Source organism: Heteronotia binoei, chromosome 3, assembly GCF_032191835.1.
Source record: "Heteronotia binoei isolate CCM8104 ecotype False Entrance Well chromosome 3, APGP_CSIRO_Hbin_v1, whole genome shotgun sequence".
Classification (NCBI taxonomy): Eukaryota; Metazoa; Chordata; class Lepidosauria; order Squamata; family Gekkonidae; genus Heteronotia; species Heteronotia binoei.
Genome location: NC_083225.1, coordinates 169,037,519 through 169,053,087, shown reverse-complemented (window position 1 = coordinate 169,053,087; position 15,569 = coordinate 169,037,519). Strand labels below are relative to the sequence as shown.

General features: G+C 43.2%; 1 protein-coding gene across 8 annotated transcripts in view; it reads left to right on the top strand.

The window, feature by feature from the left end:
- The window catches only part of GRIA4 (glutamate ionotropic receptor AMPA type subunit 4), a 343,665-nt gene that overhangs the window by 146,153 nt on the left and 181,943 nt on the right, over positions 1-15,569 (top strand). For all 8 annotated transcript variants that reach the window (XR_009555212.1, XR_009555213.1, XM_060234875.1 and 5 more), the window contains exon 3: positions 12,873-13,112. Coding sequence is in view for 6 of the 8 variants with exons in the window: in XM_060234875.1 (XP_060090858.1) it covers positions 12,873-13,112 (240 nt within the window). In the remaining 2 variants the exon portion in view is untranslated. The remainder of the gene's footprint in view (positions 1-12,872; positions 13,113-15,569) is intronic.

Genomic DNA, 15,569 nt, shown 5'->3' with positions numbered 1-15,569 from the left:
CTGCTGGACTGTCTTCAGAACTGATTCACCCACAGTGATGCAGGGAGGGTGATAATCTTCCTGGGGTGCAGGCTGGTGGAGAACTTCTGTCTTCTTCAGACTAACTTCTAGGCCGAATAGCTTGGCAGCCTCTGCAAAGCAGGACGTCATATGCTGCAGAGCTGATACCGAGTGGGAGATGAGTGCAGCATCATCAGCAAACAGTAGCTCTCGGATGAGTTTTTCCATTGTCTTGGAGTGTGCCTTTAGTCGCCTCAGGTTGAACAGGCTGCCATCGGTGCGATAGCGGATGTAGACACCATCGTCCTCATCTAGATCTACTGCGGCTCTTTGAAGCATCATGCTAAAGAAGATCGTAAAGAGAGTTGGCGCAAGAACGCAGCCTTGCTTTACATCTGTGCCTATTGGGAAGGACTCCGAGAGGTCGTTGCAGTGTCTGACTTGGCCTCGCTGGTCTTCGTGTAGCTGGATGATCATGCTGAGGAACCTTGGGGGACATCCTAAACGTTCCAAGATTTGCCACAGGCCTTTCCTGCTAACGGTATCGAAAGCTTTGGTAAGGTCGACAAAAGTCACATACAGACCCTTGTTCTGTTCCCTGCATTTCTCTTGGAGCTGCCTGAGAACAAATACCATGTCGGTGGTGCTCCTGTTAGCTCTGAAGCCGCACTGGCTCTCTGGGAGGAGTTCTTCTGCAATGGTGGGCACCAGTCTGTTCAGGAGTATTCTGGCAAGGATTTTGCCTGCGATGGAGAGCAGGGTTATCCCCCGGTAGTTGGAGCAGTCTGACTTTTCCCCTTTGTTCTTGTATAGGGTGATGATGATTGCATCGCGAAAGTCCTGTGGTAATTTGCCTTGTTCCCAGCAGGTGACAAGTACTTTGTGAAGTGAGCTATGTAGTACTGTGCCCCCATGCTTCCAGATCTCTGGTGGAATTCCATCAACTCCTGCTGCCTTGCCACTTTTCAGTTGCTTGATGGCTTTAACAGTCTCTTCTAGGGTGGGGATCTCATCCAACTCTGTTTTCACCGGTTGAAGTGGGGTGAGGTGGATTGCTGAATCTTGAACAACGCGGTTGGCACTGAAGAGAACCTGAAAATACTCCGACCACCGGTTCAGTATGGATGCCTTGTCTGTGAGGAGCACTTGGCCGTCTGCACTATGCAAGGGACTCTGAGCCTGATATGATGGACCATATACTGCCTTCAGGGCTTCGTAGAACCCTCTTAAATCACCAGTGTCTGCACACAGCTGGGTTCTCTCTGCAAGCTTGGTCCACCACTCGTTCTGAATGTCTCGAAGCTTGCTCTGGAAGTTGCTACATGCAGCGCGAAAGGTTGCTTTTTTCCCAGGACAGGAGGGCTGAGCAAGATGTGCTTGATAGGCAGATCTCTTTTTTGCCAGTAATTCTTGGATCTCTTGATTGTTCTCATCAAACCAGTCCTTGTTCTTCCTTGTGGAGAACCCGAGGACTTCTTCAGAGATCTGCAGGACGGTAGTTTTTAGGTGTTCCCAGAGTGCTTCTGGAGAGGGGTCTGTGGGGCAACTGAGGTCCTCAATTCTTGACTGGAGTTTTGCCTGGAAGGCAGATTTAACTTCGGCTGACTGGAGGCTGCCAACCTGAAACTTCCTCCGAGGGATACCTCCTCTCCTGGGGGTGGGTTTAAAGTGAAGACGGAGATTGCAGCGTACAAGACGATGATCCGTATGACATTCTGCGCTGGGCATTACTCGGGTGTGTAAGACATCCCGAAGGTCTCTCTGGCGCACCAGAATGTAGTCGATAAGGTGCCAATGCTTGGACCGTGGGTGCATCCAGGTTGTCTTCAGACTGTTCTTCTGCTGGAAGATAGTGTTGGTGATGGTGAGCTGGTGCTCCATGCAGAATTCTAGCAGGAGGCGCCCGTTGTCATTGCAGTTGCCAATGCCGTGTTTGCCAAGTACTCCTTTCCAGGCTTCCGAGTCTTTACCTACTCTGGCATTGAAGTCGCCAAGGATGATCACCTTGTCCTCTGTAGGGGTCTTCCGTACGAGGTTGCGTAGATCAGCATAGAACTTGTTCTTTTCTGCAGGATCTGCTTGAAGGGTTGGGGCATACACACTGAAGAGTGTTGCATGCTGCTTGTTTTGAAGTGGGAGGCGCATGGACATGATGCGATCTGAGTGACCTGTTGGAAGGTTTTCGAGTTTGGAGGCAATGGAGTTCCTGACCATGAAGCCAACGCCAGAAAGGCGGCTCTCAGCCTTTGACTTACCCGACCAGTAGAGGGTATAGCCAGCACCGTGTTCTTGAAGACTACCTTCCTCAGGGAAACGGACCTCACTGAGAGCTGCTATGTCGATATTCAACCTGAGAAGTTCGTGGGCAATGAGAGCAGAGCGTCGTTCAGGGCGACCACTGCCTACTGTGTCAAGCATGGTTCTGATGTTCCAACACGCAAGCTTTAGTCTTTGCACACTTTGTGAGGCAGGTGCATGCCTTTTCTTTGTTGTTATTTTTCGACCGCAAGTAAGGATGCCCGTTGACCGCGGCTAGCCAACTGGGGTGGGGGAGACGAGCTTTGTTTAGGCCACCTTTTCTAGGCCCCTCTCCGTGTGGAGCAAGCAGTGCTGTCCCTAGATAGGGCTGCTTGGTCGTTCAGGGTGCTGCCGAAAGATGCTTTCGTCTCCGGGTTAGCATCAGGCGACCAATATCCTGAACCGCCTACATGCAGGATCGGGACTGCGGCTTCCAGTGGCACCTTCCACCTGCCGTTTCGCCCCTTGCCTATCGCTGCAGGACTTGATGCGTTGTGGGTTGTGTGTGTGGATATGCCCTTCAGGCCTGCGCAGAGGAATTTTTTAGGTGAAGCGCAGTGTGCGCGGTACTGGCTCCACCCTTTCACCTGGGGGTCATCTGCCATGGCCCAGTAAGCCGGGACGCCGGCAGTGAGTCCTCCAGGTGGTAGGTGTTACATTAACGAGCTCTATCTGCCCGGGTTTGATGTTAGAGTTTTCCTTCTCTTAGGCTGACGAAGTTGGTGGGCCCAGCCTGCCCATCCGGTTATACCGCCGGACAATTCGGTCGCACCATGACGTAGCAAACTCTGTGAAAACGGGGGGGACCAGCGAGAAGGTGTTGCTACGGATGCAGTAATGCAGGAGAGGCCATTGCAGTGACCATCTGCCAGGCATAGCCAGACAGTGACCACGCGGCGTTCACTACACCAGGAGAGGAGAGGCTATGTATTGCGCATGCACTTTCCCTGGGGGGGTAGGATTCCCAGAGGGAGCCCACCCCCCAAAACCCCCCCAATCTACAACAAATTGTTCTACCCAATCTACAACAAAAGCTGTATCCACTCACTTTTACTGAATTTCATTTAGTGGCATCGTTGCTGACAGTATTTGTAATATAAAGTGAAATTGCTGGGATTATGATTTCTTCCCTTTCTGAAAATTAATAGTATTTTTGTTTGAAGTAGCTAAAGGGGGAGGGATGTGCTTATGATTAGTCTCTTTAGAGCTGCTATTTAAACTGCCATTTTTATTACAGCAGGCCATCAAGTTCATAACAACCCTTCCATTTTAAACTAAAAGTGTCCCCCCCTTTAGTGATGAAACAAATACTAGTTTTAAAACTGAGCCAATTTTCTTCCATTTCAAGATAAAAAGAAACAAAAATTATCGTATGATGTTCCATCAAAGCCTTAATACTTAAAGTGGGGAGAGAATCTAACCACAATGATTATCTTTCCCTCTCCTCCTTAATTAATAACAGAAGATAGAGCTACATTTTATAATGTACTTATAAGTGCATAAAACACTATTTTTTTTAAAAAAAAATGCTGTTCTTTCAGGCCATACCTCATGTGATGGGCTTCCTCCTTCTCTCTGGAAAATACAGGCCATTTTCTGGGATTTGTGTTTTGATTCCCAGGTGTGTAATGGAGTAAAAAAGCAGCCAGCCACAGCCCTAGCTCAAAGGAACATAAACACTCCCTCCTGTGCCATTTCCCCAAGTGGAAATCACCCCAGATAGCTTCCTTAGTCCCTAGGAGACAAACATGTATCTATTGTGCCTTCCTTTTTGTTCATACAGCATCTAAGCATAACCCATACAGGAGGAAATCGTTTTGGGGGAAATTAGCCCACGGTTCCCTAATGATCCATATTGTCCTGATCCATATTGTCACCTCCCAAAGAACTGCTTTTTCCAACTCAAGTAAATGTCTAGAAATCCTAGCATGTATCTGCATTTTGAGCCTTATTCTTATTTTATCAAGAGGACTAATGTTTTGTTCTTTTTGAAGAATGGCTGCAAATTGGCGAAGCCTGTTGGTAAAACACATAGGGAGGTTTTTTGGAAATTTAACTGAGAAATAAAATATATTTAACCTGATTTTGCAATGTTGTTACTAGGGAATTTTTTTCATATTTCAAAGATTTTATTAAATAATAAAGGCATTTACTAAATAAAGGGACTAGAGGATTATTAGGAAAGGGATTGAAAATACAACAGTTGATACTATTGTATATTATTGAAATTATTGTAATAATACAATAACAAGAAGTGAAACACTATACAAGCTGGTTGCAAACAGTAGCATAGACAGGCACAATGCCCAGTATTTTGGCAAAATGCTTCAGATGGAAAATAGAAAAAAAAAACTCCTCCAGGTTTGAGGAGAAGTCCACGATTCACAATGAAAAGGCAGACATAACAAGTCCTGATGGCAGATCGGCAGTGCAGTTAGCAGGTAGCAAACCCAGTGAGTAGCAGTGGTAATCAATAGGTAACAGACATATTCCTTCCACACCAGCCTGCCTCTCATCTTTTGCTTATATCTGACCCTTCCATCCTCAGCCACACTGAGTCATGCTCAAGCAATTGCGGACAATGACCGCAGTTCCCCTAGCCTTGCTCCTGTGAGGACTCATAGAAGAAGAATAAGATATTGGATTTATATCCCGCCCTATACTCTGAATCTCAGAGTGGTCACAATCTCCTTTACCTTCCCTGCACACACACACGCACAACAGACACCCTGTGAGGTAGGTGGGGCTGACAGAGCTTTTACAGCAGTTGCCCTTTCAAGGACAACTCCTATGAAAGCTATGGCTGACCCAAGGACATTCCAGCAGCTGCAAGTGGAGGAGTGGGGAATCAAACCCGATTTTCCCAGATAAGAGTCCATGCACTTAACCACTACACCAAACTGGCTCATCCTCACTAGCTGGAGTTGAATGTCACTGAGCTTCCAGCCAGGAATACACAAGCCAACCAACATCATTATGGTAGCTGGTCTGTGCATTCCTTCTATTGTGGCTTTTCTAGTGTTGCAAGCGCTTAGGTGCTCAGGGGTGATGCTTATTGCTGCGGGCATTCTGCTACAGACCTAGGGGCTGCAAAAGTGGCATGTTGGCCTTGGGCTGGAGATCTTCTGATACTGAAAGAACCACATCCTCTAGTGGGTTGGCCATTGCTGGTTGAAAACCAGGTCCAGCTTCATCAGCCTCCTTATCAGGGGAGGCTTCTGCATCTGTAGATCCTCTGCATCTACAGATCCTGGGTGGCCCACAACAATTAGAATGACTCTGTATAGATCAATGGTGCAGCCTCATTTGAAATACTGTGTACAGTTCTGGCCTCTGTATCTCATTAAGGACATTCAGGCCTCGGATTCAGTGGGAGCTCACAGGAGCACAGCTCCTGAACCTTTCTGAGAGTTCCACCTCCTCCTTCTGAGAGTTCCTCCTCCTTCTTCTGAGAGTTCCACCTCCTTGTCCATTGAATAGTATGTGTCAGAACTTGTAACTTTCTTGTATGCTGTTAGCCTAACTAACTCCATGTTGAAACCAGACACTAACCCAGCGTGCCTTATGCCAGGCCACTAACTAAAATAGTCTGCATTCCAAGCAGCCTGTGATCACTGGAGGATGGCAGATAGCCTCTGGTCAACATCTGCAGGTGGCCTTTGAAGCCAGCCACTCAGGACAGCTCAGCAGGGCTCCTCCATCCTCCCTAGCTGATAACAGACCCTGAGAAACAGACAGTTGTCTCTGACCATGTGAAAGATCGTTTTATTGTTGCTGCTACAACCGCATAAAATGTAACCAATGCTAGCTTCGTTATCAGTGTTATCCTGTACCTTCAGCACTATAGTTCTCAATAAACGCCTATACTTTTGCAACAAAGTCTTGGGCCTCGCTTGAAGTTCTTCCAGTTCTGACAGTATGTGCAACTGCATAACAATCCCTGAATGAGCTCCACCACCTATTTTTCTACAAAATGACCGCTGAGGACATTGCAGAGCTGGAAAAAGTACAGAAAGAGACTAAGATGATTAGGTAGTTGGAGCACCTTCCTTATGAGGAAAGGCTGAAGAGTCTGGGACTTTTCAGTTTAGAAAAGAGACTAAGGGGGGACATGATAGAGGTTTATAAAATTATGCATGGGGTAGGAGAGTTGACAAAGAAATTTTTCTTCCTCTTTCAAAATACTAGAACATGACAGCATCCAGTGAAGCTGATGGGCAGTAAATAAAGGATGATCAAAAGGAAATATTTTACACAACAAGTAATTAAAATATGGAATTTGCTGCCAGAGGATGTAGTCATGGCCACAGGCATTGACGGCTTTAAATGGGAATTAGACAGATTCAGAGAGGACAGGTCTCTCTGGCTACTAGTCATGCTGATTGGGGAAAATCTGCATTCAAAGACAGTAAACCTTTGAATACCAGTGCCAGGAATCAAAATCTGAGGAAAGTATTGGCCTCCGTGCCTTTTGTTGCACCTCCAGAGGAACTGGTTGACCACTGTGTGAGACAGGATGCTGGACTAGATGGACCACTGGCATGATCTGTCAGGGGACTTCTTATGTTCTTATGAGAGTCCATAATTCTGTGGTATAGCATCTGTCATGCAGAAGGTCTCAGGTTCAATCCCCTGCATCTCCAAGTGAAAGGAACAGATAGTAGATGACATGAAAGACCTCTGCCTGAGACCTTGGAGAGCTGCTGGCAGTCTGTATAGACAATACTTGACCATGATTAATGGATGGTCTGATTCAGTGTAAGGAAGCTTCATGTGTGAATATTGCCTTCCTCATCCCTTCACCCTCAGAACCTTCTGGTCAAAACTTAAAAGAGTATGTAGAATAGGGCAGGTGAAACTTTATACACAGCAAGGGGAATCTTATTGTTTCAGTCTTCCTGAAATTTTCCTCAATCTTCCAGTTGCTGAATTTCTCAGAAATCAGAAGTTAAGATGCAGCATAAGTGGTAGGGATGCCAGCCTCCTGTTGGGACTCGAAGATTCCCCATAATTAGAGCTCCTCTCCAGACTACAAAGACCAGTTCCTTTGGGGAAAAATGCATACTTTGGACTCTATGGCAATGTACCCCACTGAGGTCCCTCTCCTCCTCAGGATCCACTTCCAAATCTCCAGGAGCTTCCCAACCAACACCCCCAACAGGCCCTAATATGGTCAGATCCCCAGAGTTTTTACAACTCTTTACTGGGTGTGTGTGAAAAAAACTTGACAAACAGTTTCTAAATTCAACATGTGTGCTATATACAGGGCTGTATCTAGGTGGAAGCAGATAGTGTGCTTTCCCCGGGTACCAACAGAGGGGGTGTATGTGCCAAATTGGGTATTTTTTTTTTAATTTTGCTCCCCCTCAAAAAACATGTAGATCTGGTCCTGGCTATATAATAAGAGTCTGTGTATCTGTGTGCAGATGTGTGGGATGTTAGGTAAGTAGTTCTGACAATGTAAACAATGATCTCTAAATGACCCTGGAGGTCCTTTCCAACTCTATGGTTCTATGATATTGCATTATTTTATGTATTTTAAAATTTGAACCACGAGAAAAAAGGTGTTGTTGAGTTGATTGTCAGATCTTTCAGACTCCTACTTTCTATTTCCAGTAAAGATCTGTGCAGCTTTTGTTGTATAGTATTAGTAGCAAAGTCTGTTAAGATGATTTGCAAATTGTGCCATTATGACATTCAAAATGTATTGTAACAGAAAAAATACACTTAACTAATGCTAATTTACAGCTAATTTTAATTTTAATTTCCCATTCAGTTTACATAAAATGCACTGTAACCTTCAGCTATTATCTCAAGAATTCATCCTGGGCTGAAACTGTCTTTTAGAGATAATTCATAAGAATTATTCATAGAAAGGCAACCTTATAATTAATTAAAACATATTACAAGAGCTCTGTTGGATTTAAAATATGGTTCTTTGTTGGTACTAATGCAAATAGAATTGCACCCTTCCAAATTATCACATGATGTAATATCATTAAATGGGGGACCTCCCATTGTTCCTAGGGAAGTATATTTAACAATACATTTAATATCATCTTAAAGTTCTTGGATTCCATGTTGTATTAGCATGTAGCCATTCTTTGTTGATTTGATAGACTAAAGAGAAGATTTAACACAAAGAAATTGGGTTCGATATATTATATTTTATGAGGCACAGGTCACTAGTTCCTGTAATCACTAAAAAATTTTGCATCTCTGCCAAGATATCCGATGAGTAGCCTGTTAAATTACTACACAGCTGACTAGCCTTAAACAAAGGAAACAAAGTTTTGCCATTACTTTATTCAGTTTCTTCATCTGTTCTTTGTGCTGGTAGGTACATCTGCAGTTTGGCTGTGCCATATATGTTTTTTATTAGCAAATCAGCAATTGGGTCAGCTAAAAACAAACTAACAAAATGTGTGTGATAAGTGCTAAACTAATGGTTTATTCCATTAGCTTTATTCGCTTTTCCCCTCATAAATCTTAAGCTTAAGCGGGGTCAGCCCTGATTAGTATTTGGATGGGAGACCACCAAGGAAGTCCACGGTCACTACACAGAGGTGGTCAATGGCAAACCACCTCTGAATGTCTCTTGTCTTGAAAACTCTGTGGGATTGCCATAAGTCAGCTGCAACTTGACAGCATTTTCCACCATCACCATAAAATTCAATGGGTTTTACAGGGAATACAGAAGCAATGGATTTCACAGGGAATACAGAACATTCTTCATTGTTGATCTCCTTTACTTGCATATTGCTGGTCATATTTCAAGATCGCATCGGAGAATGGAGTAAGGACACAAACAGACATGATGAATATAATGTATTTCCATTGCATAAAAGGAAAACAGGATATGTGAGCAGTCCCAATTTAGATTGGAGCCAGACAGGAAGAAGAAATGGTGTTTAATCATTAAATTCTTTCTTGGTTTTGCCAGCTGAAATTGTACTTCCCATTATATTGTTAGCATTTACAAGGGGTAAAGTCTGTTATTTTTTGAATGGATACATCTTTTTAGGAGACACAGTAGCACATCAAATAGACTTCAAGCACTCTGAACAGGGAATAAACTATGGATATGAGGCAGTGGCATCATCTCAGAATTATGAATGTTTGAGGACTAGGGATTGTTCAGGTGCTGGTAGATTAATGAAATGTGTGATGCTGCCATGATGCTGATTTGATTGATGAACTATATGGCTGATAACGACAGGCATTTGGGGACGGTTGGGAGGCATCCCAAATCAGGATGGCTCAAAAAGAGCCTTCTTGAAGACTCCACGTGCTCCCCCACAAGCCGTCCCCATCCCGTCCATGGGTTGACATGAGCATGTTCAGACGGCCATTGCGCACCATTCCTGTCCCCATACATTTTCAGTAGTCACGCACATGCATGCACATAAGCAAACAGTTTTAATTTAAAAAAAAAAACGGATGCAACTTGGGGCAGCTTGGCAGTTTCACACCACCAAGTTTCTCTTGCACCCTTCTGCTTCCAGACGCCAGGGAGGCGACTGGCGTGCAGCTCAAAAATTTGCTACCACTTTGGAAGTGGTAGCTTTTTCAGTTGCACTGTGAAGGCTGGAGGACAGGATGAGGACAGACGGCAGATGTTTGTGTGTGGAGAGGTTTTTGGGGTCAATTTCAGAGGTGTCTGTGAGTCAGTGCAAAGTGCCGGTCTGTTAGCAGCCTAGGTGAATTTTATTACTACATAAATTATATTGCCATCAAAACAACAACCACCCTCAAGTAATGTTTTCAGTTGTTAACAAGGAAATATGGTTTCTCATTCAGAATTTAAGACTAAAGGAGATACTCAGGTTCAGAATATGCAGTGTTTTGTCTGTTTAATGCTGAAAGTACAGGCACAAAATCTGTAATAGAGCTGGAGACTAATATATGATCTCTCTCTCTCTCGGCTTGACTTCGCGAACGAAGATTTAAGAAAGGTGCAGTAGTCCATGTCTGCTGCAGGCTCGCTGGTGGCTGACAAGACCAATGCGGGACAGGCAGGTCCGGCCACAGTGGCTGCAGGGAAAAGTCTGATTTGGGGTTGGTGCTGTAGCAGTACGATTCTTCCTCAATCTCCTTTTGTCCTCAAGACCAGCTATGTGTGCGTTCTCAAAGGATAGCGCAAGTTCTGTTTTTCAGCTTATAGAAATATATATATATATATATATAGAAATATATATATATATATATATATATATATATATATATATATATATATATATATATATATATATATATATATATATATATATATATATATGTATGTATGTATAATGAGTAGCGAGTAGGGTTTCCAGGCCCCTTCATCTTGCTGGCAGAGGGATTGAGGGGGCATTCTGGGAGTGGATGGGGATATTCCCTGCTGCTTTAACATCACCTGGAAGTGACATCATCACGTCAGGGCAGTCGGACTGTGGGTGACCCACCACCTGCCCTCAAGCCCCTGCAAAGTAACCAGGTCCTCTCAACTGGCAGGACCCCAACAGGCTGGAGCGGATGGTGTGGAATTGTTTTCTGTGGCCCCAGAACCAGTGGGTTGAAATTAAATCAAAAGAGTATCCAGCTCAACATTCCTAACCATAAGAGCGATTCCTCAATGGAACAGGTTTCCTCGGGAGGTGGTGGGCTCTCCTTCCTTGGAGGTTTTTAAAAAGAGGCTAGATAGCCATCTGACAGCAATGAAGATCCTGTGAATTTAGGGAGGGTGTTTGTGAGTTTCCTGCATTGTACCAGGGGTTGGACTAGATGACCCTGGAGGTCCCTTCCAACTCTATGATTCTAGGAAGGCAATGGTGCCTCAGCAGCAAAGTTCATGAATATCCCTCCCTGGTGCATGAACCTCTGGGTCTGCCACTGCCCTGCCCCGCCACCTTGTACTAACCTTCTCCTTTGCCACGGCTCCTCTGCTCCTCCTTGCTAGCCAGCTGGAGGGGAAGGAAGCACTGGGCATATGACTGAGTGGTGACTGTCCACTAGGCTTTTCCTTTGCCACAGCTCCTCTCTTCCTCCTCGCTCTCCAGCCTGCAAGAGGAGGAGGTGGTGGAGAGGGGAAGGAAGCATGGGGCGGGTGGTGACTGCCCAACCAGGGAGCAGGAGGGGAAGGAAGCATAAGGCTCCCTCCTTTCTGCCAAGCCAGCCAATGAGGGAAATCCTGGGGAATGACAACCCTAGTAATGAGAATGCGTATTATTATTGTTGTTGTTATTATTTTAATTAATGAATGAAAACATTTATACCCTGACTTTCCTTGTAGATCAAGGTGACCTATGAGTCCCCCCACTTTTTTTTTTTTTTACTGCTGTCAGCATCATTACATGAACTTGGGGCCTTATCTTAAAAAGGAAGCATACATATAATGGCACAACCATTCACTTACAGGCAGTCATCTGGAAACTGCTCTCCTGATCAATACTTTATCTTTTTAAAAAAACAGAAATAATAGTTTCCTGTCTCAGTGAATTAAGTCAAAAAGGAAAGATTTATAAAGCCTTTTAATGTTCTAATGTTTCATGAATGTGAATGAGTTTAGGAGGCCAGCTGGGATGTGATATGATGTCATACCTATTGTAAAAAGGTCATTTGAATTCACAATACTGATCTTTAGAGCAGTGGAAATGGTATGAAAGTACTTGTATTCCATTCAGCGCAAGAATATATTTGCTTTTCTCTCTTACAGAGTAAATGGTCATATGCTCATGTAATTTTGAATTTAAGCACAGGAGTGTTTGTGACTGCTAAATATTGTGATCAACAGTGTACTTGGAGACATCACTACTCTGTGTTAAACACTGAATATTAATAAAATTCTGATGTACTTATTTGCCATCAGCAAAATGATTAAGGTTTTTTAAAAAAACAAAAACAAAACAAACCCTGTCAAATGATTTAACTGCCAAAGATTGATTGGCATTTTTAACTGAAAGGATTCAAGAACGTTGCAAGATATACTCACATATTCAACAGTTCACTTGAAAAATTGTTATTTACATAGGACAAGTGAAGAAAGCCAGTTTGCATCATGCTAATAATAAACAGCCCAGTAATCAAGAGGCTGAAAAGCTTGACGGTATTCTTACAGTATACGGTTTTGATCCATTTACTTTATGCTATCCTTTTATACAGTTGTGAGGAGTCAATTTTTGTGCTCAAAGACTATTGGAAACAACTCTAGTCCCAATTACAGTTGCCAGTCTCTGTGCAGAACTTGGAAATCACCCAGAATTACAGGCGATCTCCAGAAAATGGACGTCAGTTCCCCTGGAGAAAATGGCTGTTTTGGAGGCTGGACTCTACAGCATTGTACCCCGCTGAGCTCCCTCCCTTCCCCAAACACCACCCTCTCTGGATACCATACCACCACCACCCCCCCCCCAAAGCTAGAAATTTCCTAACCTGGAGATGGCAGTCCCAGGCCCCATATATTTTTAGTCCCAGAAACCAGATTACACTGATCTTTCTTCCTCTGTATTTGATGTTGACTCAACATCATAATAACCAAAAAATGTTTGATGCAATTTTATTTGTAATCTCATGTTTTTCTTCATGTTTTCTTTCAGTCTGCTCCCAGTACTCAAGAGGAGTTTTTGCCATTTTTGGACTGTATGATAAACGATCAGTACATACCTTGACCTCATTCTGCAGCGCCTTGCACATCTCCCTCATCACGCCAAGTTTCCCAACCGAGGGCGAGAGCCAGTTTGTGCTGCAACTGAGGCCTTCCTTACAGGGAGCACTACTAAGTTTGCTGGGCAATTACAAATGGAACCGCTTTGTCTTCCTGTATGACACTGATAGGGGTAAGTAGTTAACATTTCCTGCACCATTTGGCTGCCAAGAGAAGCATTCATGCACCTTGTAAAGGAAAGGATATTTGGGGGGGGGGGGGGGGAACATGGTTCTCGTAATCATAGAATCATAGAGTTGGAAGGGATCTCCAGGATCATCTAGTCCAACCCCCTGCACAATGCAGGAAACTCTCCCTAATCAAGTCATGAAAGTTTGGGTGGGTAACTTTTAAGGCTATCAGCTGCAAGTTACCATCCTAAAGTACCGTATATTTCAGTGGCCCATAGAGCCTTCTTAGATATCTAAGGGTTTTGTTTACTTTTGTTTTATGGTAAGTGGATACAAAAATGAGTTTAAAAATAATAGCTATAAATGAAAAGTAAACTTGTTTTAGAAAAAGGAATTTGTTCAATTGTCTTTCCAGGATTTTAATGGGTTGATCGAAGGCCCTTCAGATTCATAGTTCATAATTCCTGTGTTAGAATGGCACAATCTGGCCATGGTTAAACACTTTGAAATCCAATTTATTTAAGACTTCGAGACTGGAGGATTTGAAGACTATAAAAATGGGCAACTGTGGCTGCATCATGCATATATTTCAAAAGCAACATATGCTCCGCTAATGTTTGTTATCATCTGTATTAATGCAAATTACAAATACAAACGTTGTGCTAATTTTGTGTAACTATTTACCTGCAGCCCCCGCCTTTTTTTTTTAACTGTGAATCACTGTGGAGGTTCTGTGAAACTCAGAATGAAGATATTTGTCGTATTTTACCATTTAGTATGTGGTGCACTGTTTCTGTTCTTTATTTGTGTCTAAAATGCTTAGATAAGGATGCTTCGAAATCCATCTGTAAACCATAGCAAGCCATTAATGTGTTTGTTCATTTCGGCTTTGCAATCTATTTTGTGATTGACCTGCAGTAATTAGGAATCAAGTACATGGGAGAAATAAACACATAATTGTAACTGTTCTCAACCCAAACCTTAAATATTTTCAGTTAAAGAAAAACAACCCCAAATAGCCAGAATTCACCTTTTTCCAAAATTTCCAGAATCCACCTTTTTAAATTCCAAACTGATGCAGTTTGAAACATGCAATGCCATACCACAGGCAGCTTCAGACCCTCATTTGTAGCAATATGTTTTGTAAGTTATACTTCAGAAACTTATTTCAGCAGCTATGAAACCATCAAAGTTGTTTTTGCAATGGAAATAATAACAGAAGTTATAATGCTATTTTTCTACATTTGCAACAGTCCAAAGGGGTTACCATATTAATCTGCAGAACAAAGTTTGAGTCCACCTTTAAGACCAACAAAGTTTTATTCAAAGTATGAGCTTTTGTGTGTATGCATACTTCCTCAGATTTAGGGAAAACAATGAAGGGAAAACAATGAAGGGAAAACAATGAAGAATCTTGTGGCATCTGAAAAACTAGTGATTCCCCCCCCCCCTTTATTTTCTCAGATAATTTTTTTGTCTGTCATTTTCCCAGATTTTCTGACAAAGTCTCTCCGGCCCATGAAAACTTATGCCACAGTACATTCATTAGGGTTGAATCCAAAAGTTATTTTCTACAGTACAGCCCCCTCCCCGCCTCCACATTTTTGCCAAATTCTGTTCCCATTGCATAACCCTACTTTGCAGACCACTACTTTAACTGAGATGGTCTCCTGCTATCCCAGCGGTAGTTCTAGGAATTGCTGGAAGCTTCATGATTTCTGGCAGGCTTTTGCATTAGCTAAGTGACTGTGAACTTGGGATAATTGCAGCCAGGCTGGTTTACTATTTGGGGAGCTTACAGGGCTGCAGCAGCAAGAGGTGGGAAAGTTCTATTTTGGATCCAGTCCATAGTCTTGAAAATATCACAAGACTCTTCATTGTTTCTGCATTCAACACAAGTCATGTAAAAAATTAAATAGACATTTTTGATTGGTTGTAAACAAGTCATCAGTTTTTCATTCACCCCCAATGGATTCACTGAAAAGACAGCATTTCTAGGCCCTTATTGTGCCTCATTTACTTTCATAGAGCTTTCATCATCATTGAGGAGAATTTAGTTAAACAGGCTGCTGTCACCACATCTACTTTTCCATTCATTAGTCTAGTCTAGAAGTGCTATTGGGCAGGGGTAAAACTGGCTAAACTGGTGATATATAGGCCCACCAGTGTCCTGGTTGGGTCAAGGGTTCCTCCACTCTCAGTTGCTGTTGCCCAGCACCACTCCAAGCAGTGGTGGTGAATTATATTTTTAAAAATCTTGCCAGCATGATGATGTCACTTCCAAGGAAAAACCTGGAAGTGACAGTGGTTGTTCTAGGAATTGCTGGAAGCTTTATGGTTTCTGGCAGGCTTTTGCATTAGCTAACTTGATTGAGAACCTGAGATAATTGCAGCCAGGCTGGTTTACTCTTTCCCCAATCTGAGGTGGCTGTGTTTATGGATTTCAGTTGATGTGCTTA